This window comes from Gorilla gorilla, chromosome 15, assembly GCF_029281585.2.
Source record: "Gorilla gorilla gorilla isolate KB3781 chromosome 15, NHGRI_mGorGor1-v2.1_pri, whole genome shotgun sequence".
NCBI lineage: Eukaryota > Metazoa > Chordata > Mammalia > Primates > Hominidae > Gorilla > Gorilla gorilla.
In genome coordinates this window covers 116,739,051-116,763,290 of record NC_073239.2, presented here as the reverse complement: position 1 = coordinate 116,763,290, position 24,240 = coordinate 116,739,051, and the positions used below count along the sequence as shown (strand labels likewise).

At 45.7% G+C, this 24,240-nt stretch overlaps 1 protein-coding gene across 4 annotated transcripts in view; it reads right to left on the bottom strand.

Annotated features, from left to right (window-relative positions):
• The window catches only part of EML1 (EMAP like 1), a 211,596-nt gene that overhangs the window by 138,241 nt on the left and 49,115 nt on the right, over positions 1 to 24,240 (bottom strand). Inside the window, exon 1 of one of the 4 annotated variants that reach the window (XM_031001903.3) lies at positions 17,148 to 17,410. The exons of 2 other annotated variants lie outside the window; for them this stretch is intronic. In XM_031001903.3, coding sequence (XP_030857763.1) covers positions 17,148 to 17,214 — 67 coding nt within the window. In that variant the 5' untranslated portion in view covers positions 17,215 to 17,410. Of the gene's footprint in view, positions 1 to 17,147; positions 17,411 to 24,240 lie in introns of those variants that run through there. One more of the 4 variants, XM_031001902.3, reaches the window with a different exon arrangement.

Here is a 24,240-nt window from a genome sequence, read left to right as displayed (position 1 = left end):
TCACATAGATTATTTCACTTAAGAGTTGCAAGGATTAGGAAGGAATCCCACTTTATGGCATAGAAAACTAAGCCGCAAGATCACGTGATTTGTCCCGGGTATCTGAAAAAGCCACTGCTTCAAGTGGGTTGGGGTTTGAAAATAGCTGAGTCTTAACAAATAATGCAGAGGGCCTATGAAAGCCGCAGAACGGGAAAAGCCACGAGGATTGGAATCTGCAGATGTGGAGAAGCTATTTAGCCCTCAGTTTCCTCATCTATGAAAAGGGCCAACACCAGCTGGTCCACTGAATGATTGCGAGGACGAAATGAAACACTGCAACAAAACCATAAACCGCAGATGTTACACTCATGTGAAGTGTCACTGTTACTTTTCACAAGCCAAGCACAGGTCTTCTTATGGCAGATACATAAATTCCTGTTGAACAAAGAAATGAAGGAAGGAAGGAACTCATGAATTTAGCAAAGTCAACAGAGTCTCCCTGAACTTTGTTTTCATGGGCCTGGACTCTGGTACAGCCTGGCTCTGTAGCATCTGGCTGGTTCTGAAGGACACGGTGACAGGTGAATGCTGTAAAATGGCCTTGCAGTTCCCCCAGGGGCGCCAGCTTCCTACACGCCAGGCTTCCACGTAAACATCACTCAAACACTGGGGAGTGTCCGCAGATACAGGTCAGCAGCGGTGCCTTGACTGGGCCGCACTGCAGCAGGAACCACCCAGGAACCAGACGCGATACAGGGCCGGCTCGGCTGTCTGGTTATACTGGTCTGGAAACCCTTCCTCAAATCCCTGGGGCCTGAAATGTTTTTGAACTCAGATTCAGACTTTAAAACGGAAGTCCAGGGCATACACCATACATTAGCCAATATCCCATAAGGGCCTAGGACAAGACCCATAGTCACAGTCAAAAATACCTCTACAGAAAAGCAGAACTTTCACACTAAAAGAAATGAACACAAACGATTAAAAGCCACATGTTTCAATTCAGAGGAGTTCTCCCCACCCATCAAATGATTTCAGATCAGGCCAAATCTAACTAGCAAACAAGTTACCAAAAAACATCTGGGTCTCACAGCTTTCTGGATGTTGAAATCGCAGATAAGAGGTTGCAGGCCTGACTCAAGGGCTGTTAAATCTCAAGGCATCTGCCATACACCCAGGGCTGGGATGGACCCAGAAAGCTGGCAGTGCACGGCCGAGGTTCCCAGGGTGCCGACCAGGGCACCTGTCCAAGTGCTGGACACAGCTTCTGGGCATGCTGTCTCATCCCTTACTTCAGCCAGAATGGAAAATTGCGTGAGTAAGTATGCGCTACTGCAAAGTCAGCAGCTTCCCCGCCCCTTTAACATACAGCAGATTGTGCTTTGAGGGAGAAGAGGAATTAAATAAATAAATAAATAAAATAAAAAACAAGCCACTTTACCTACAATGTGGCCTGAAGAACAAGGTCAAAGTTTGATAAATATGATATTTAAGCAGATAGGGGAATTGAAAATGTTCAGAAAATGTTATAGAATGTCGGGGTTTCTTAAAGCAGGGCATAACAATTTTCAAGGTGCAGGGAAAAAAATAACAAAATTTGCAAAAATTCAATTATCTATAGCATATTTTCTCTTTTTATAAAGGTATAGATTACCAGGTCAACACGGATGCTAACATGAAGACAACAAATGGAAAGCCACTTGGTATAGTTCAAAGAAACCTGGGGTTTTTCTTGGGAGACCTAGGATCGAGATCTGGTCCTCACTGAACTATTTGGCCTTGGCTAAGTTACTCAGCACCCATCAGCTTCCCTGATTACATGTAAGATAAATATGATAAAGTAGTATTTTACTTACCTTAGAGTTTGGTTGTGAGAATTAAGTGAGAAACAGATCTGAAGGTGCTTTAAAAATTGTAAAATATTAGAAAGGAGATCATTTTATGGTGGGGTTATGTTCTAAGGGCAGTGAATTAGATGGAAAATAGAGTGTGTTGAAATTACTCTTGAAAAATTCCCCAGATAGTCCACAGTGTGGAGCATACGTGGTTTTGTGTAAACTGTATCATCTCTCAGCAAATCCCTCCAACACTGGAATAGATTCCCGTTTGGGGAGTTAAATACACACCGTGGTTGGCCTGCATTTAGAGACCATTTTGAACAAAAATAGAAAAATAAACAAAATTAAATAATATATATTGTTTTTCACTAAATACGTATATAATATATGTGACCCATGAATGCTGGAAGTTCATACACTCTGACTCCAACCTACAGTAATGAGGAGGCTTTGCCACCTATGACTGTGTGTTATTTTATTACTGTACACAATGAAGAAATGTTTTTGGTATTACTGAAAAGCTTCTCAGGATCCAGAAGTTCTCTCCTTGTCTCTTATAATAATTTAAAGATAACACAGCTCTTTGTATAATTTCAGCATTTGATTTTTCATTCAACAAGAATGTACTGGAGACACACTCCCTGCAAGGCACCGTGCAGAGCAGGGGAAAGCAGCAAACGAAAGAAAAAGACAACACAGCGCCCCTGCCCTCAAGGAACTCACTAGCTGATGGTGGCAACAAAGGCCCTCACAGCTGACCACGATGAAAGACAGAGGGAAACCAGCAGTGATCAGAGGGGTATATATCATAATTGAGGAAAGACCAAGTAATCCGGGACAGATGAGGGAAGACTTCACCCCAGGGATAGTCTGTAGGCCGGGTCTTAAGGCATGAACAGTATTTAAATACGGAAAAAGGAGGGGCTCACGACTGATAAAGCATGACCACAGAGTCCTGGAAACTCTTGGCACACAGTAAGCAGAGGGGTGCGGTAAGACCACAAATCTAACATTTATGAGATACCTACTAGGCATCAGGAATGAGGATAAGTCAACCCAGCTGTAACCATCAAGACAACACTAAGGTGACACTTACTACTAAGTCCTAGCATCTTGATTCTAGATAACGCTGTGCTGGAGCTCTCAAGCCTGCCCTGCAGACCCCGTCTCCACCCTCTCTCCCCTGCGTGGGCTGCATCAACAGGCTTCCCCTTGGGTAGGAGCAGTGGAGGGGAAGGAGGGAGGGGAGTGAGGTTAGGGTTTCTTCCTGGGGTAGGGTTGCTGTCACAGCTCCTGTGTGGCGGCTCTGTCCACCCAGCCCTCTCTGAACCCAGGTCTGGTAACTGCCCCTCTGCCCCTTCAGGCCTAGGGTGGGACTGTGCCTGCTGTACCAGTCCTGGCCACTACCCCAGCCCTTGTGGTCTCCCTATACCTTGCACCAACCATCACAACAGTGACTTTGTCACAATCGCCTTAAATTGGCCATTGAGGGCACCATTGCTTCCTGCCAGGACTCTCTAGAATCGCCTTGCAGCCAGCTCTCCTTGTTAGAGCTGAGGAAACTGAGGCCAGAAAAGAATAAGTAATTATCCAAGTTCACACAGTCATTTCATTGAACGGCAGAATCAAGACTGCAACCCAGATGGGTCTGTCTCCAAAGCCTATGCACTCCAACTCTGGGAAAGTAATTTGGTGGTAGATTACAGAGGATCACGAAAGAATGCACGTAATCTTTTGTGCTAATTCTCAAGAGTTCATTATTCATCTGCACGTGTGCAGCCTGTGCCTGCTTGTCTCTTTAAACAGTCCTGTAAATGAGATGCTCCAATCAGGCGTTCACGGCATCAAACGGTGCCAAACGTACAAAAACAATCCTTAAAAAAAAAACAAAAACTCAGAGATATTCCAAGACTCCAGTCCAGATCCTTCCTAGATCCCGGGTCCTGCATCTGCTGTTTCTCTTCTTAGATTCTTAGCTAATTGGGAGAGAATGCATGTTATTGGCGATCAGAAGGCATATGTCATGAAATTTCTTTAGCAAACATATGCCCCTCATCATTTTTCTAAACAGCTCTAAATTTTTTTCCAGCTCTCCATTCCTAAAAGAGCTTAGACACTTGTCACCCTTCTTGGCTTGTCAGAGCAACCCGTGTTGCGGTGCTTGGGTGTGAAGGGCAGCTCTGAATCCAAGCCCTGTCTCCTCATACTCGGCACTACCCTTCTTGAGAGTGGTCTTGTACTGGCTCTTGCTTGGGGGAAGGAGCACACTTTCCATTAGAGATTCCGGAGACTGGCGAGGCGCAGTGGCTCATGCCTATAATCCCAGCATTTTGGGAGGCCAAGGCGGGCAGATCACCTGAGGTTGGGAGTTCGAGACCAGCCTGACCAACATGGAGAAACCTCATCTCTACTAAAAATACAAAATTAGCTGGGTGTGGTGGAGCATGCCTGTAATCCCAGCTACTCAGGAGGCTGAAGTAGGAGAATCGCTTCAACCTGGGAGGCAGAGGTTGCGGTGAGCCGAGATTAATGCCACTGCACTCCAGCCTGGGCAACAAGAACGTCTCAAAAAAAAAAAAAAAAAAAAGATTCTGGAGATCGGATACCAAAACTTTACACAGGAGGCTGAGCAGGGCTGCTTGTAATGCACGTGGGTGTGATCTGGTGACACATCTTCAGGCGTTCTGACAGCCTCAAATGTGCAGGTAATTATCCCACTTCTTGCCCAGGGCTTTGAACCTTTTAGTTAAACATTCAGTTTAGGATTCTGTAACTTCATGAAACTATTGTTTTCAAAAAAACATTCTGAAACTGAAGTAAGCCACTCCCAAAAAGACAAATGTTGTGTGATTCCACTTACATGAGATATCTAAAGTAGTCAAATGCACAGAGACAAGAAAGTCGAATGCTGGACCAGGAGCTGGCAGGGGAGAGTGGGGAATTATGTAATGGGGACAGATTTCAGTTTGGGAAGATGAAAAGTTCTGCAGATGGATGGCAGTGATGGCTGCACAACAATGTGAATGTACTTAGTACCATGAACTGTACACTTAAAAATGTGTAAGATGCTAAATTTTATATGTATTTTACCATGATTAATTTTTTTTTTTTTTAAAAAAAGGGTTCTAGGGCTGGGTGTAGTGGCTCATGGCTGTAATCCCAACACTTTGAGAAGTTGAGGCAGGAGGATCACTTCAGCCCAGGAGTTCAAAACCAGCTTAAGGAACAAATCGAGACCCCATTTCCACAAAAAAATAAAAAAATTAGCTGGGCACGGTGGCATGTGCCTATAGTCCCAGCTACTTAGGAGGCTGAGGCTAGAGGACTGCTTGGGCTGGGGAGGTCGAGGCTGCAGTGAGCCCAGCTCATATCACTGCGCTCCAGCCTGGGCAACAGACTGAGCCCTACCTCAAAAGATTAAAAAAAGAAGAAGAAGAAAAGAAAGAGAATAAGTAAATAGAATATGGCTGCGGATGAAACACTGAAAGAACTACAACTGTTAACAGAAAGACGGAAGAGTTTCACAAACACTAAGTCACAGCAGTTGGTGTGGGCTGCTAACAGAGAAAAGTTAAAATGTCCTAAGTAGGCACAACTCAAAGTACCATTTAATATTTCCACTCTGAACTCTTTTGTTCAACAAGCTAGTACTGAGGGCCCACTGAGTCACATGAGCCAGAATGACATCCTACAGGTCCTCCTGGTCTGGTCGGTTAAGTGGAGCTGGCTATGCCCTGAGACACGTGGCCTGGGGCCTAAGGGGCACCCAGCGACCTGCGCCTACATCTACCTGCCCTGAGGTTTCCCGTGGCATGGGAGCAGGGTTCTGAAGGACAAGGGAGCGGCTCCGTGAAGAAGGGGTAGGAAGGGACGCTGCAGGGAAGGCAAGGGCGCTCAGCATGTGGAATCCTGTATACAACAGCCTGGCACCTTCAGAAGCTACCAGAAGTCCAGGGTGGCTGCATCCAGGGCCCTGGGAGGAAAGGGTCAGGGAAGCAGGTGGCAAGTGGTTCCCAGAATCGGCCCTGAACCCCAAGAGTCATGGGGAACTTCCGGGGGATGCTGGACAATTCAGAGATAAATGAGGTTTCCATTTTTAAAAGTGCTGAAGAAGTAGGATTTGAAGAAAAACAGGTGAAGACAAGGAAATCTGTTCAGAGACTCCTCCAATAATCCAAGGGAAAGGCCTTTGCTCTGCACTCGTAAACCATGTGTGGCCTCTCCTACAGGCAAGGGCAGACCAGAACAATCTCCTAAGTCCCTTTCAGGTCTATAGCTGTCCCATCTTTTTTCCCATCATTCACTCATCGAGCATAACTGAGTACTTAGTATACCAGGGACAGTGGAGCCAGAATGCTTGGCTTCAAACCCCAGCTCTGAAACACACTGGCCAGGCAATCTTGAGCAAGTTACTCAAAGTTTTGGGCCTCTGTTTCCTTGTCGGTCAAAATGGAGACAATAATAGGACCCACTTCAAAAGGGTGTTGTGAGAATTAAACAAAAGAATACATTAAAAATGCTCAGCCCAACACCTGATGCTTGGTGAGCACTCTTTAAAGCCAGCATTTCTCTCCCCTCCTCTCCTGCATCTAAACACACACATACACGCATGAATGAGACAAGGACCCCACCTTCTAACAGCACAAGCTCTGGCTGGGAAATAACTCTGTGGCGCAAGATATAATTAAGTACAAGATGCAATCTGAACACGTATTTTTATATAATTAAATTATATCAACTCAATAAAAGGCCATTTTCAAGGAAGGCAAAGAAATGACACACCAAGCCAGATTTCAGTCTTTGGGAGCAGTGGAGTGTGGGCAATCCTGCTTAATTACTTTCTAAAGGACTAATTCGGTGAAGCCGAGCTAACAGATCATTATCTTTATTATAGCTCCATACAGTCCCCTGGGAGCAGCTGCCACATTTTGCATACAGGATTGGTAAGCAAAAGCGACTCAATAGTAGATAAAGCATCATCACTAAGTTCTATTCCTAAGGATTTTCAAGTGTTTGTGATGAAGACAGCTGGGGCTAAAGTGCACAGTAATGCTGCAGTATAAGAGAGTCCTAATTCCATTCAATCGTTTCTCAACTGGAACATATTTTTCTAAGAATGGTAAAATTCATGTTACATAACTTTTTGGGGGGCGATTTAAGTCAAATCCTTTTTACTGTTAAAAATGCTGGAGTTGCCAAAAACCACTTCATTGTGTCAACTACTTTGGCTGAAAATAATTTGTTTTAAGCCAGTGAAACCATCAAATGCTTTTTGCAAACGTCTCTACTTATTGATTCCAGTGAAGCGGTGTCTAGCGAGAGGCATTCAGCAGCAACTGTGGTGGCAAGTTTTGACTCTGTACTAAGCCAGTCTCCTGGGCCTGCATTCATATGTTTCTGGGTTCTACCAATAAGGTCCCTCATCTGGAAAGCCTTCTCTTCTGAATGTCTAAGTCTACCAGTTCTTTGCTGAAGGGTAGAGTTCAATGTCACATGTGTGCATGTGTGTATAATGCACGTAGATACGCAGGTATACATACAGTTATATGCACATGTGGTATATACAATACACATTGATACACGTTGTTTCAAGCACACAGGGAAGTGGTGGGCGTGCTTTATTTGGCGTGCACCTGTCACATGTGTGGCATGGTGCCTAGTGGCGCCTGGTGCGCATGTTTGAGGAGGTGCTATAAGATAAATAAGATGGACCCTGAATCTATTCAACCAACCTTCACCAGGAAACTCACCACGTGCCAGGCACTGCTGAGGTGCAAAAGACACAGAAACGATCCCAGGAAAGTCTGCCCAGAGGAGCTTATATCTAATGGGAGACTGAAAATAAACCTCCGTGACAGGCCTCTGGGATAATCATGATGACAGAGGTTTATACTAAATACCACATAGCCACCGATGAAGGAAGGGCACCTGGGGGCACTCAGGGATGAAGATAAGTGGGGCCCTGGGTGCTAAAGTGGGAGGGAGGGCTGCTGTCAGCTTTTAAACAGGAGGCCACTTTGCCTGGATCTGTCTTGCAGGAGGCACATTCGAAACGTCTAATTTCCCCTGGGTGAGCTCATCGGTGCCCATGGATCCCATTACTATCTGGATGCTGACGGCTCGCAAATGTTATGTCCAGCCCAGCCATCTCCCGGGCTCCAGACCTTCACCGACAGCCCGCTCAGCACCTCAGCTTGTATCCCATATGTCCTCCTACCCCACAAGCCCAAACCACCTCCCCCGTGGCCTGGACTGCCATCTCTGCACAGGCCCCCTGGCCTGTCCTGCCATCTCCAGTTGCAAGCACCAGAGACCTGGGCGTCAGCCTTGATTCTGCCCTCTCCCCGCTCTTAATGTAAATACAGGATGTTACCCACTAAGTATCTCCTGCGTCTTGCTCCCAACCCCCCGCCCAGGGTGAATCACCATTGCCTCTCCCTGGGTTACTGCCATGGCCCCCCACCTCTACCCTCCTACCTCCACCCTGGACTGCCCTTCCCACCTGCCCTCCCGCTGGAAGCAGAGTGATCTTTTAAAACAAAAAATGTGAACAAGTCGCTCCCTTGCCTCAAAATTCTCCCCTGTATTCCCACTGCTCCTAGGAAGAAGACCAAACTCCTTACCATGTCCCCAAAACACGCTCCCAGTCCTACTGCAAGCCACGCTACTCCTTTCCCTTTCACCACAGGCAACCTTCTTTCAGTTCTCAAAAGGTTCTTTCCCACCCAGGGCTTCTTAGACGCTTCCCTGGCCTGAATGGCTCTCCCCACTCCCACCTACCCGCCTGCAGTGAGCAGACTAGAAAGACGCTCTCACGGATGCCTCTCTTAGGAAGCCCGCCCTGATAATGCCCCCCAGTGCTGCAATACCCTACCATTGTTCCTTAGACTTCTTAGAACAACCTATCACTGTTGTCATGAAGTGAGTGTGAAAGTAACACTGGATGTTTAGCTCCCGAGAAACAAATCAGGCTTCCTAAGGCTAAGGACCATGTCATCCTCGCATTTCGCTGGAACCCCTAAAACAGTGTAATGATGAACACTGTGAGTACTTGAGTGCTTGTTTAAAGGAATGGATTGAAGACTAGAGTTAGGAAGACTGCTCTGGGTCTGCTGCTAACACCAAACCCAACCCTAGCCTAGATGAGAACTGATGAGGGCCCGAGCCAGGGTGGAAGGGATGGATGATGAGACATTTGGGGTGCAGAATCCACTGAGCCAACTGAGATATGGGGCAGGGGGTAGAAGAGTCTAAAATGATTACTAGGAGAATCTTTTTTTTTTTTTTTTTTTTGAGACGGAGTCTCGCTCTGTCGCCCAGGCTGGAGTGCAGTGGCACAATCTCGGCTCACTGCAAGCTCTGCCTCCTGGGTTCACGCCATTCTCCTGCCTCAGCCTCCCGAGTAGCTGGGACTACAGGCGCCCGCCACCACGCCCGGCTAATTTTTGGTATTTTTAGTAGAGACGGGGTTTCACCGTGTTAGCCAGGATGGTCTCGATCTCCTGACCTCATGATCCGCCCACCTCGGCCTCCCAAAGTGCTGGGATTGCAGGCATGAGCCACCGTGCCCGGCCAATTACTAGGAGAATCTAATGTTTACAGGGGAGACTACATTTTTGACATGTTTAATTGTCCTACGCACACTGTAGGTATTCACTGGAAATCAGCCCGATTTGCCAAATGGACTTAAGTCTCTCCATGAATATTCGCCTAACCATTTCTATCCTTGTTATCTTTAACTGTGGGCTGCCCATTGTCCTTCAAAGGTTATTTGTGGGAAGAATCTACAGTCCAGGACGGTGGGTCTCCCTTACAGGGGCTTTGCAGAGTGAAGGGTACCACCAGTCCTGGACCACACCACGATAAATGCATGGATCTGGCCGCTGGCCTCAGGGGGCCGGTCACCTCTGCTTCCCCTCCCTCTGACAGCAGGGCCTTGGCAGGTGGGAAGGTCTCCTGTAAGACTCCCTACCTTGGGCAGGCCCTGGGCTTGGAGTAAGTGCCCTCAGGCATCACCCAAGTCTATAGGTCGAACCTGCCCCTACACTGTGGGGATGGTTTATTAAAGATAGACAGTTTAAATATTTTCCAGAAAGCTGGCAGAATAAATAAATGACTGTATTTTAACACACAACTGAGAGTACTCTGCAAAAAATGGTTTTCCCCGCCAACAGTATTTGCCAGTAAAGGTAGAACCCTAGAGTAAACAAAAATGGAAATGTATCTAACTAAACTGAATCTTAAAAATTAGCTGGGTGCAGGGGCTCATGCCTAATCTCAGCATTTTGAGAAGCCAAGGCAGGAGGATCTCTTGAGGAGAGTTCAAGACCAGCCTGAGCAACAAAGAAAGACTGCGTCTCTAAAAAATTTTTTAAAATTTAGCCAGGTGTGGTGGCGCATGCCTATAGTCCCAGCTACTAGGGAGGCTGAGGTGTGAGGATTGCTAGAGTCCAAGGGGTCGAGGTCAGTGAGCCATGATCACGCCACTGCACTCCAACCTGGGCAACAGAGTGAGACCCTGACTCTAAATAAAAAATAAATAATTAATTAAACTTAAAAAAAAAAACAAGTCCTTTAAAGAAAGAAAAACTCTTCTGAAGAGGTATTTCTTAAAAAGTAAACCAAAGACAGTATGCACTTGCTCCTGCTGACACCTTAGCACACCCCCAGTCCTGTGCCAGATTAAAATGAATGTGCTGCCTTCAGCAGAAATGAAATCTATGTGCCAAACATCTAGTGAGAAAAATATGAAGCTGGGGGTGACGGGTGGTATCAATAATAATTATACAGCTTTTAGAGTTTACAGCACACTTTTTGTTTGTAATTAGTAATGCTTCTGAAGGTGTTTAAAAATTTTGCTAATATTAGAAACCCTCTATTAATGAGCTTGATAAAATTTTAAGGATGAATAGTTGTTCCTGAAAGAAATTTTTGTAAGGAGTACAACATGCCACTGATTTTAAGTCCTTGGAGAGACTGTCTTACTAGAGAGAGCAATGCTTTCATGTTCCGTTTTCAATGTTATCCATGATGAAGGTTTTCACGCTACTAGTTTTATAGCATGAACAAGCTGTAACACTAGAAACAAAGATGTTATTTCTCCTCTCTTATCCAACCTCCACTCAACTAAAATGTTTTTTAAGAGAATATGTGAAAAGGTTTACACTATCCCAGAAACGGACAATAACCAATTAATGGTTACTTTTTAAGCACAGTTTTGTGATTTTTTTCCACCAAAATGCGTGGGTTTGTTTATAATGTGATAAATGGTTGTGGTTTGGCTATAAGTTCCTTGCTGGCTGGAGCACCAAGTATACTAATTAGAAATTCTCGCTTAGCGTGGGTGCTTTTGCTTTGCACTTTTCCATGAAAGCGTTTTCCTCCGATTTTGCTATCACAGAATGCCTCAGTCAGTCTCCTGTCACTGCATGAGAATGCAAAAGAGGCCTGAAAATACTTCGGAGCGTTGAGTTTGGATAATTTCCTTACAGGTGTTCCTTTTAAATCCAACTACTTGTTTATAACCATCGAGGTGTCAACTTCAAAATTCTGCTGTAATCATAGTTAAGAGAATGTCATCAGTATTAGAGATGTCAAAAGATGTTTAAGATTATTAAATAAATTATTGTTAACTTCCAAAATATAAATGTTTAGAAATTAAAACAACATTCCATTGCAAAACTAGAAAAAATAAACTTCAGTCGCTCAAAGGATTATTATAGTGATTTCAAAATATGACTGGGCAGGTCCCATGGACTCGACGCACTGTAGTTACTAACAAGTAGCACCTGCAGGAGAAGAAGTCAGGCCAGATCTGGGACATGGCAGATACGCTCCAGTCAGGCCTTAGAGGGCATCTGATAATTCTCTCATGACACCTTCCAAGGCAAGAAGGAAAAAGGCTATTAACCACAATCACAACCCTGTAAGGCAATGGTCAATTTCGATGTTACGATAATGCTGAAATATCTTAGTAAGTGCTGGGATTATTTATAGCATTACAACACAGATTATAATGGTGTTGTAATCTGATAGGGCTCTGCCTGTTCGAGGAAACTTACCCTCAAAAAAAAAAGGTAATTAAATTTAAGAAAAGATTTAGCCATAGTACATGTAAAGTACACAAGAATTTTACTTGAAAATCAGTAAAAGGTAATAATGTGATGTGACAAGAAATGGAGTCTATATAACCTCAGGCTGCATTATTAGAAGTATAGGCCAGGTACAGTGGCTCATGCCTATAATCCTAGCACTTTGGGAGGCTGAGAAGGGTAGATCACCTGAGGTCATGAGTTCGAGACCAGTCTGGCCAACATGGTGAAACCCCATTTCTACTGAAAATACAAAAATTAGCCAGGCCTGGTGGCACACGCCTGTAATTCCAGCTACTCTGGAGGCTGAGGCAGGAGAACTGCTTGAACCTAGGGGGCGGAGGTTTCAGTGAGGCAAGATCGCACCACTGCACTCCAGCCTGGGCGACAGAGTGAGACTCTGTCTCGAAAAAAAAAAAAAAAAAAAAAGAAGTATAGACTTTGGAATAAGGGAGGTGACGTATCCAATTCTAATCTTCTTTGTGTAGAAAACATGCCTGGAATACCACATTCAGTTGTATCAAGTTAAGAAAGAAATATAGACAAAAGGAAACAGGTGTAGATGAAGCAACCAGGATGATTAAGGGTCTAAAATTACGTCTTAAGAGCTAGAAGATGTGAGAAAGAACTATAATCATTGTCTTCAAACATGTGATGACCTAATATATGGATAAGATATTAAACCTATTCTCCACGGACCCAAGGAACACAACTTCGGCTGATTTTTCGCTGCTTGTAGGAACTGACAGTCTGAACTGTCTGGAGAAAAAATGGATTGCCTGGAGAGGTAGTTACTTTCTAGTCTCTTGAAAATGCTCATGCATGGGTTGAACAGCCTTTCTAGCTTTGAACAGCCTTTCCAGCTTCCCCCACAGGGCAGAAATTTCAAGCTGGAGGGGTGGGGGAAGGAGAGGAGGGCCAAAGCACCATCCTCTCCCCCCTCCCTGTCAGCTGTGCCAGCTCTGTATCTATCTGCTTTACCACTGGGTTCCTGGGTAACCTTTACTTTGAAGAAACAGCTCAAAGGCTTAAGAAAGTAAACCATGAGATGAGATTACCTGCCAGGTCCGTTCAGGCACTGAGATTCTTATAACCTGTGGCAACCACGTGCAGTTGTGCACTGACTCGTTTTGGTGAGCTGTGATTGATCAAAGAATCCAAAGGACTCATGGAAATGCATGAGCAACATTTTGTTACTTGCTCCCACTTCTTTCCCTCTTTCATCCATTTCCTTAATTACTTATTCTTTTATCAGAAAGGTATAATAAAACAAGCCTGATATTTAGGTTTCAAAAAGTTAAGACTGGTTCCTAAAAATGTTAAGCCCAGAGTTACCATATGACCTAGCAATTCCGCTCCTAGATATCTGCCCAAGAGAAATGAAAACATAGGTCCACACAAAAATGTGCATGTGAGTGCCCATAGTAGCATTATTGATAAGAGTCAAAAAGTGGAAATAACCCAAATAACCCATCAACAAGTAAACAGATTTAAACAGTGGGGTATCTCTCCACAGGGGAATATAATTTGGCCATAAAAAGGAATGGCATGCTGACACAGGCTACAACATGGATGAACCTTAAAACATACGCTAAGTGAAAGAAGCCAGGAACAAAATACCAAACATTCTATAATTCCATTTAAATAAAATGCCCAGAATCTATAAAGACAGAAAGTAGATTAATGGTTGCCAGGGGTGAGGGCGATGGGGGGACATGGAGTGACTGCTGGTAGGTACTAGGGTTTCTTCTGGAGTGATGCAAAGGTTCTAAAATCAGAGAGTGGTAACAACTGGACAATTCTGTGAATATACTACACGCACTTAATGGTACACTTTAAAAACACATTTTTATGGTATGTAAATATTTCAATAAAGCTATTACTCTCTCACACACACACACACACACACAAACACACACAAAGATTTAAACTGGTATCCAAGCCCTTCCTAGTTCTGTGGCCTGATAAAGTTGCCAAATCTCTTCGAGCCTCCGTTTTCTCAGGCACAAAGGAAGGATAGTAACACCACCTACTTCAAAATGAGGCCTCGAAGAAAATATGGAGTTATTTCCCAAATCATAAATTGTCTTATAAAGGATAGCTACTGTTCACTTTTTAAAACACTTCAGGTTTTTTTTTTTCCCAGCATTAAAAGAAGTTTGTGAGCTGGGCATGATAGCATGCACCTGTAGTCCCAGCTACTCGAGAGACTGAGGTAGGACTGCTTGAGCCCCAGGAGTTTGAGGCTGCAGTGAGCTGTGATCATGCCACTGCACTCCAACCTGGGTCACAGAGCGAGGTCTGGCTCAAAGAAAAAAAAAAAAAAAAGCTTGTGATTTCTAGCTCACTTTACAGATTTCAAATACTCTGAAGAAAACAATGCACACATTTTCTGCTTAAATGAGAAAGACAGTTCCTGAAAGATGAGGATGAGCCTTTTCAGGAGGCTAGATACTGCCTAACTTTGCATTTAATGTCCACTACAAATTATGAGGAGAGACACCAAGAAAGAAGTATAAGAGAAGACAGAAATTTCATTCATTAGAACAAACTTTTCTCTTTCTCCCTTCTCATTTACACATTATCTTCTCTCTCTCTCTCTCTCTCTGAGACAGGGTCTCACTTTGTCACCCAGGCTGTAGTACAGTGGCACAATCATAGCTCACTGCAGCTTCAAACTCCTGGGCTCAAGCAATCCTCCCATCTCAGCCTCCTGAGTAGCTAGGATTACAGGTTCAAGCCACCATGCCCAGCTAACTTTTAAAAATTTTTTGTAGAGGGGGGTCTTGCTATGTTGCCCAGGCTGCTCTCAAACTCTTGGCTGCAAGTAATCCTCCCGCCTCAACTTCGCATATCTTGATCTTGTCTTTATTTGACCAGAAGGAAATTAACTATGACAGTCATCCAAATAATATGTGTGAATTATATTTTCTAAAGCTGTAACCATGATTTCTTAGTTTCTGTCACTATTAACAGCATGACGCATACTCAACATATGAAAATGTATGAGTTCATGTATTATGCTGCTGTCTTGCCATTGTAATGTAAGTCTCTCATTTAAAAAGAAAAAATTGTTTGCCAATGTAGCTAATGAAATATCCAAATGTTTAATTTAGTTCCTAGTGAAATGGCATTTCTGTGATCCACTGCTTTAATTGAATCATCATAGTAATTAACTGACTTGTATTCATTTATATCTTCACTTAATGAAAGCCTCTTAAAATGTTTCACATCAAAACATCTGTTGCCTAAGACATCACCAGTTAACATTGACTTCTGCCCCATAGGCCACTCTTGCTTTAAACTTTATTCATTAGACAACCTAAAAAAAAAAAATAACAAATACAGAGCTGAGAACTTTTTGAGAAAAGTAATTCAATAGTTATAAAGTGATCTTATTGTTTGATTCTAGTTAAGGTGGTTTTTCTTTAAACCAATACTTCTACAAAATATAAGAGTTGGTTTTTACTTTCTTCTGGACATCACCACCAGTAAAATACCATGCCAATATCTCTAGGCTGGCAATTAAAAGGAAAATGCAGAAAACGAAAACATTCATGAACAGACGTGTAGGTCAACTTCATGACTAAACTGCTATTTAGGAACAGTATGACCAGGCCCCAAACAACTGCTCCAATAAAAATATCTAGGCTCATTTTCATATCGCAAATCAAGCTGTCAATAATACGCCCACAGATTAAATTTGTAAGACCTGATGCCTCAAAGTCATTTAATACAAATTTCAGCCACATATCTTTCCAACTAGCATAGGGAGAATTCTACCATAAGCATATAACTACTTTTTAGATCAAAAACAATAATTCGAATATGATTGATTATAAGTCAGTTAAGGAACCTATTCAAAATGTTAATTGAGGAATCTATTTAACCTACTGGAGAGCAAAACCGTTCCCATGACTCTATACTATGAAGTATTCCAGGGACCACCAGCGTACCAAATAAATTCTACCTGCCCTCAACACCTTCTGAGGCTCAAAAACACAGGTGTTCTCCTCTTGGAAACCGGCGTTAAATTCAGAGAAAAAGCAGAAACTTTCTTTAATTCCACTGAAGAGGGAATTACTAAGTTCATGAAGGCCCACAAATGGTTCAGATGTAAAGTATAAGCTGCAAAAGCTATCAGAATATACATTCTACCATGAACAAGATGATAAATTTCACCAGAGATAAAAAATACCACTACAGAGGATGAATCAACACACTCACTACTCTTTACTGCTACAGTGACAAACAGGTGTCGAATAACAAGAAAACTTTCCCTAAATCACAGTACAATAGCAAAATAAATTGCTCCGGTTGTCAAAGGGTCTAGAATTCAAAATTATTCCGACTGCACTTAAGCAAATTCACATTTTTTTTCCCATTAACAAACTTTTGGGGGCCCTTTGATGGAGCAATAAATCCAACATGTAAAAAAAAAGTGTGGTTAACTTTTGTGCGTGAATTATCACACATCATGTTCTGATAAAATATTCAGTGTGCTGTGAAAATCTTTTTCAACCCTGCCAATGAGACTGAAATCTTTCAAGCATGTAGGATTTCATATTTTTAAAAAGATGCCATATTGGTGGATATGAATGTTTCCTTCCTGTAAAATTGCAAAAACAAAAAAAGAAAAAAGAATCCATTATCCCATAAACAAAATAAGAAGCAACACTGAGGCCAGGTCCACTTTGGCTTTCCATTTAAAAAGCTCTAGATTGTATTAAATTGTGATGATTTCATTAAAGTAGACCTGAATGGGTTCTGCGGGTCCAAACACTGCGTGCATCCTCGCAGGAGGGTTTTGTTATTAAAGGATTTGTTTCCCGAGTTCTTCATCCAGTCATTTCCAAACAGATGTGGGTTGGGAAGCAAAAAGCAACACGTTCCCCGGAACGCGGAGGCTGCCCGGGCCTCCCCGCCGCCCTGTGCCCCACGCGCCTCCGCCCGGGCGCGCTCCGCGGGTGTTGGAGCCGGCGGGGTCCGCGCGCCAGTGCCGGGAGCCGGGGCGGCGGCGGGGAGCCCGGGGCGGCCCGGAGCGAGGCGCGGCCCCGCGGCTCCAGCACAATGCGCCGGCGGCGGGAACGGGGACCGCGCGCCCCTCCGCAACAACTTTGCGCGGCCTCGCCCGCGGCCGCCGGGCCTCGGCCCCTCGGCTTGGTCCCCGCCGTCGCCGTCGCCGCCGCCCGCCACCAGCCGCCCGCCGCCCCGGCCCCGCGCGGCCGCCCCTCACCGTTGCAGAACTGGAGCAGCGAGGACGTGTCGTACAGGCTGCTGTAGCTGGAGAAGCCGTCCTCCATGCTGAGGCCGCCGGGCCGCGCCCGCTCCCCGGCCCGGCCGCGCCGCCGCCGCTCACCACACACTGAGCTGAGCCCGACCGCGACCGGCGCTGGCGCTGGGGCCGGCCCTGCTGTGGCGGCTGCTGCTGCCGGTTACCACGGCAACCCCGGGCCCGCCGCCGCCGCCGCCGCAGCCGCGCGAGCCCAGCGCCCGCTCCGCCCGCGAGGGGGCGGCCTCGGCGGCCGCGGAGCCCGGGCCGGGAGGGGGACGTGGCGGGGCGGGGCCGAGCCTCCCCGCGCCTGCGGCCTCTTTCCCCGCGGAGAGCGCGGCCCGGGCGGCCTGGGAGCTGCAGGGGCGCGTCTGCCGCCCGCTGTCCCCTTGGCCAGGCCCCGCCTCCGCGCACGGGGGCCCAGGGGCTGCGGGGCGCGGCGGGCGGCCCTTGGGGGGGCGCGGGGACAAAGACCAAGGCCGAGAGAGAGCGGGCGCGTGGGGCCCGGGGTAACCTCCGCCACGGACACCCAAGCCCACCCGCCCCCGACGCGCTGTTCCCGCGCCCGCGGGCAGCTCCACGACCAAACATGGACAACGCGCCCGCACATTTCGGCCGTTTCCACGCCGCGGCTCACTGTGGCCCACATCCGACCGGCGCGTTCCTCTGTCCACATGTTTTTCCGCGGCAGCAAGGCCCTGCCTCAGTGAGACTTAGCACGGGACTGGCAAGTCAGCTCGAACCTTCGCTCACACTGGGCCAGAGAGGCTATCCTGGTAGCAGGCTGGAAGTCCCCCGTGTTGAGGACTCGACGCAGCTAAAACATCGCTTTGTGGTTTCTCTATGATCAGCCCCTGGGATACAGATCTGTCACGTTACTGGCTTGTTAACTTGCTACAGGACTAAGGAAATCAGTATTTATTCTACATCAGAAAGAGACCAAGAGTTAGGAGAAAATAGCGCAGTCGGAGAAACACATAGATCCATGAGTTTGTAACTTTTCCAGGCCATACACGTATAAATGCTGTTAATGTTCGCATTTTATACCCATGGAGTAAAGTAAGAAAAGATGCGCCAAATAACGAGTGGGAAGCAATAAATTAGAATATATAAAATGGATGATCTAACCCAAGAATGAGCTTGGTCCCAAAGAGACTGCAGAACGTTTACACTTCCTGTTGCATCAGTCATAATTCAGTTCCATGCCAAAATCTGAAATTGTAGGTACTAACTTGTGCAGGTTGGATAGAGTGGGTGAAATAAGAACTAAGTTAGAATTAGGAAAACTCGTAGGTCTCGCTTGGGCTCAGAGGCCTGTCCTTCCAGAAGCCCAGCTTGGACATCAGCAGATGGCAGGTGAGGGACAGGGCTCTGTCACTCTGCGTGCGGCACGGTTAGTGCATGGGTTAGTAAGGACTGGTGCTATATGCTGTGGGCAGAGGGAGAAGTTTAAGAGCTTATTCCTGTCCTAGCAGGATTGTTAATTGGGAAGATGCATTGTGAGTGAAGGCTGAAGGGCCACAGGTGCTGCGGGCTTGACTGTGACTTGGTGGATGGAGGACAGTGGGCAGGACAGTGCTAGTGAGGAAAGAAGGAACGGTGCCTGCAGACATTGTGCAGACAAGTGGGAAATAAGACTAGACTGAGGGCAAGGGGCCAGGTAAGAGAGGCCCCAAGAGCTGCAGAGGAGCCTGAACCAGACCTGGTGGGAGATGGAGGAACGCTTGGAGGGTTCACGCAGGCAGGCCACTGTTGAGAGCTGTGTTAGGGAGCTGGGTCTGCCTGCCGACTGGGCTGCAGGGGCCGCGGCCTGTTGCTGGAACAGCCCAGGATGTCTGCAGTGCTCCAGAAATGAGGCACCAAGGGCCGGCAAGAGGGAAGTTGCTATAGGACCATACAGCTGGAAAGACAGGAAGGTCAAGCGAGGACAGCACAACCTCCAATTAGAAGTGCCCTGTAGCAACTGGAGAGAAAGAATTGAGATTTGGGAGTTGTCAGCAAAGGGGTTGTAAATGAAGTCTCTAAAGAAGAGAATGGAAAATCGGACAGGGGCTGGGGTACAGCCTTGACAAAGGAGAGAGAAGGACATTCCGAAGGAATGGTCAGAGAGGCAGGAGAATCAGCAGAGGACATTGTCTCTCTAAGCTAAGAGCACAGAAAGCTTCCAGTGGGCATTTGCGTAGGGTTCTCTGCAGGAAGGGTCAAGGAGGATGAGGCTGGGGTGAGGCTCTTCTGTCTGGTGGCAGAGGGCTCCCAGGTGACCTGGAGCACCCTGGTGATGCAATAGGTTGCTGGATATCAAAGGGAGAGGGCAGGTACATGCACGTTAGAACACTTTGGCAGGGAGGCCGAGGGCGGGGCTTATGCCTGTAATTCTAGCATTTTGGGAGGCCGAGGTGGGCAGATTGCCTGAATTCAGGAGTTCAAGACCAGCCTGGGCAACATGGGAAACCCCGTCTCTACCAAAAAAAATACAAAAAATTAGCCAGACATGGTGGTGTGCACCTATAGTCCTAGCTATTTGGGAAGCTGAGGTGGGAGAATCACCTGAGCCCAGGAGGTGGAGGTTGCAGTGAGCCAAGATCACACCACTGCACTCCAGCCTAGATGACAGAGTAAGACCCTGTCACAAAAAAAAAAAAAAAAAGAAAGAAAGAAAAGAAAAGAAAAGAAAAGAAAAAAAGAAAACTTTGGCAGGGAAAAGAAATGGGGGGAGGGGCCAAAGATAGTTGGCAGAGAGCCAGGTAAAGTTTCGTCTTGCCCCCGCCTGGCACAGGTGGGTTCTCTGCCTCTCTAAGGCAACAGGCAGGTGCTATGGAGAAGGGGCTTTCAAAGGGTGAGACTTAACACCCAGATGCACATTTCTTCTTCCTCATTTCCCATCTGTCTATTCCAGTGTTCATGCTCTCTCTATTCCACTTTGCAGTTTTATACTTAAGGATATGTTGGATGATTGGCATAAAAAGCTGAGGTGTGGCATTTCTGAACTTGAAAAGGAAGTAATAATCATGAATAATTAGAAGATGGTTTTCTTTAAAGCCGGGTGTGGTGGTGTGTGCCTGTAGTCCTAGTTATTTGGGAGGCTGAGGTGCGAGGATGACTTGGGCCCAGGAGGTTGAGGCTGCAGTGAGCTATGATTGCGCCACTGCACTCCATACAGTGCAGCTGGGGCAATGCTCAACTCCAGCCTGGGCAACAGAGTGAGACCCGATCTTAAAAAGAGAAAAAGAATGTTAGCATTCCTTATGTTTAATGTTATGATATTTGGTGGCCACAATTTAGACATGGGAAAGGAGACATATATTTAAAACTTCAGCTGCCAAATTGAGCTGGAGATTTTCTTAGAAGATATTATTTCCACTAAAGTTACAAATAAGACAATTAAGAACTCAGTCCACTTTTGAGATGATAAAGAAGATCATTACTCTCTTAACCTAGAGTATTAAACAGCTATGTTTTTCCCACAGTGGTAAAATCTTACTCTAAAAAAAAGCTAAATTTAGAATAATTACAATGATATGCATGTTAAGTCACTTAGGTATAATCTACACAGCATTAAAAAAGATCTTTGGGGAAAGTTCAAGAAAAATCTCTGAAAATTAATAATGTGTGATGTTTTTGCTAAACATTTTAACAGACTGATATTCCACATCATTGTGAGTTAATTTGTAGCCTGAGCACCAAAACTGTTGTCATTGTAATAAATGATGTGTACTTTGTAGGACAGTATAACCACAGTGTGCAGTGGAATTAATAGCAGCGTTTGTACAACGTGTGAAAAAGAGAAAGGAAAGTGAAAGCTCTGTAGCCTTTATTCATAGAAAGGCAATTTTAAAAAATCACCCAGAAATGTGCAGCCTTGTGCATCTATTGTTTAATCCAACACTCTACCAAAAATAGTTACACAGTGCCAGGCCCTATGCTTGGGGCTGGGAATGTAGCACATAGAACACAGTGCTTTCCAAACTGCAGGTGGCCGTGAAGTCAGTTAAAGAGTCATCATTGGCAAGGTTTAAAATGAAATAGAGGCCAGGCATGGTGGCTTATGCCTGTAATCCCAGCACTTTGGGAAGCCGAGGTGGGTGGATCACCTGAGGTCAGGAGTTCGAAACCAGCCTGGCCAACATGGTGAAACCCCATCTCTACTAAAAATACAAAAATTAGCTGGGCGTAGAGGTGAGCACTTGTAGTCCCAGCTACTCAGGAGGCTGAGGCATGAGAGTCGCTTGAACCCAGGAGGTGGAGGTTGCAATGAGCCGAGATCGCGCCACTGCACTCTATCCTGGACAATGGAGCAAGATGCTGTCTCAAAAAACATAAATAAATAAATAAAAAGAAAGAAAGGAATAGAAAATTCCACTTCTGGGTACTCAAAAGAGTTGAAAGCAGGGACTTGGACAGATATTCATACACCCATGTTCATAGCAGGATTATTCACAATAGCCGAGGGGTGGGAGCAACCTGAGTATCTACCGATGGATGAATGGTTAAACAAAATGTGGTCCATCCATAGGGTGGAATCTTATTTCATCCTAAAAAGGAAGGGAATTCTGATACATGCTATCAGCATGTATCAAGACACTATGCAGCGTGAAATAAACCAGTCCCCAAAAGCGCAAATAGTCTATGACTCCACTTACACGAAGTGCCTAGGGTTGTCAAATTTATAGAGACAGAGAGTGGAATGGTGGTTGCCAAGGGCTGGGGAGAGGAAGGAATAGTAAGTGAGTGCTTAATGGGCGCAAAGTTTCCGTTTGGAATGATGAGAAAGTTCTGCAGGTGAATGGTGGTGTGGGTAGCGGAACAATGTGAATCTCCTCATGCTTTATAACTGGGCACTTAAAGATGGTTACAATGGTAACTTTTATGTCGTGTGTGTACACATACACACACACACACATATTAGGGAGATATTTTACAGTCTCCATGTGTTGCCCAGGTTGGAGTGCAGTGGCTATTCACAAGTGCAATCAGAGCACACTAGAGCCTCCAACTCCTGGGCTCAAACGATCCTCCCTCCTCAGCCTCCCAAGCAGCTGAAACTACAGACACACACCACCGTGCCTGGCTGTTGTGTATATTCTAACACAATTTTTAACATGAAATGGAATAGACAATTTTGGACTGCACTGAGCATAGTAAGAACGAGTATTTGTGCTGGAAACATTGGTATTTACTTACAATATACCTACATGTGCTGAGTTGCGATGTATAATACAAGGCTTTTCTTGTTGTGGATCACGGTCACAATCTAAGAGACATTTGGACATATAATAATTGTTCACATAGTTGTATAAATACAAATGATAAGCGCCAAGGAACAAAGCTAGGTGGAAGGATTTCAGATTATTTCTGAGGGTCTGGACTGGACTAAGGAGGAAAAGAAGCTACCAGAACAGCCGTGGGTAGAGCAAGGGGCAGCCACATCAGGCAAGCTAGGGTAGGAGATGGGGAGGCCCCGCATGCAGGGGGCCTTGGACAGCCTGTCAGGGGCTTCTGATTTTACTCTAAGAGCAGAGAAAAGTTGACCTTCACTTAATGTCATGGGCTTAACTGTGTCCCTGCAAAAATTCAGCTGTTGAAGTCCTAATGCCCAGGACCTCAGAATGTGACCTTACTTGAAGATGGGGCCTTTACAGATGTAATCAAGTTAAAATGAGGGCATTAGGCTGGGCCCGAATCCAATATGACTGGTGTCCTTATAAGAAGGGGAAATTTGGACACAGATGCACACAGAGGGAAGATAAAGTGAAGACACAGGGAGGAGATGGCCACCTGCAAGCCAAGGAGAGGGGCCACAGAAGGATCCAGCCCTGCCCACACCTGGGCTTTGAATTTCTGACCTCCAGAACTATGAGAAAATTAATTCCTGTTGTTTCAGGCCTCCAGTTGGTGGCACATTCTTAAGGGAGTCCGAGCAGATCAATACAGTTAGTATAGAATCTCAGAGTCAATCCGGGTGTGGTGGCTCACGCCTGGAATACCAGCACTTTGGGAGGCCAAGCCAGGCAGATCACCTGAGGTCAGGGGTTCGAGACCAGCCTGGCCAACATGGTGAAACCTCATCTCTACTAAAAATACAAAAATTAGACAGGCATGGTGGCAGGTGGATATAATCCCTGTTACTAGGGAGGCTGAGGCAGGAGAATCGCTTGAACTGGGGAGGCGGAGGTTGCAGTGAGCCGAGCCAAGATCGTGCCCACCGCAATCCAGCCTGGACAACAAGAGTGAGACTCTGTCTCAAAAAAAAGAATCTCAGAGTCAAGAATTGACTATTCCACAGATGCAGCACCATTCACTACTCATATTAAAATATAAAATATAGCTTCTCATGATAAAATTGTTACTCTACAAAATAAGAGGTGATCACTGAGTCTAACAACCATAAGGGAACATTCAACTCTGCGGCCTCCAACCCACTTGCTGATGCAGCTGTCCCTTCTACAACATCCCTGACAAATGGTCACTCTGCCCCTTTCAGATCTGAAGCACTCCAATTATTAAAAAGATTGTTGTTTATTTTTATCCTAAATTGCCCTTGCCAAAGCATTCTTCACCAATCCTACTTTTGTCTGGTCAATTTCATCTCCCTCTGTCCTGGTTCTGGCTTCTGTCTCCTCTGGAACATTGCAACAGTAGCCTGTGTCCTGGTTTACCCAGCCCTGCTTCATTACTCCAGGGTTAACTTACCCAAAGAGGTGCTAACTGATGTCCTTTCATTCTCTGCTGCCTACCATATTAAGTGCAAACATCTTGGCACGAACTTCAAGTCTGTCTGCACTCCTGCTGCAAATGCCATCTTTGGCATTCAACACACCCCTGCCCCACCGTGCTATCCGAAAACTCCTCTTCGCGACTCTCAGACGTGCCGTGCACTTGAAGGCTTTGAACTTTGGCCAGTGCTGTGCCCTAGTCCTGAGTGTCCGCCTCCCCTGCCCGCCAGGGTAGGAGCTGCCCCATCAACAGGGCCTCTGCAGTCATGAGCACATCTGCCCTTGTGCCAGTCTGCTTTGCCTTGTGGGAACTTGTGTACAAGTCTGTCTCTCCTGGGAGATTA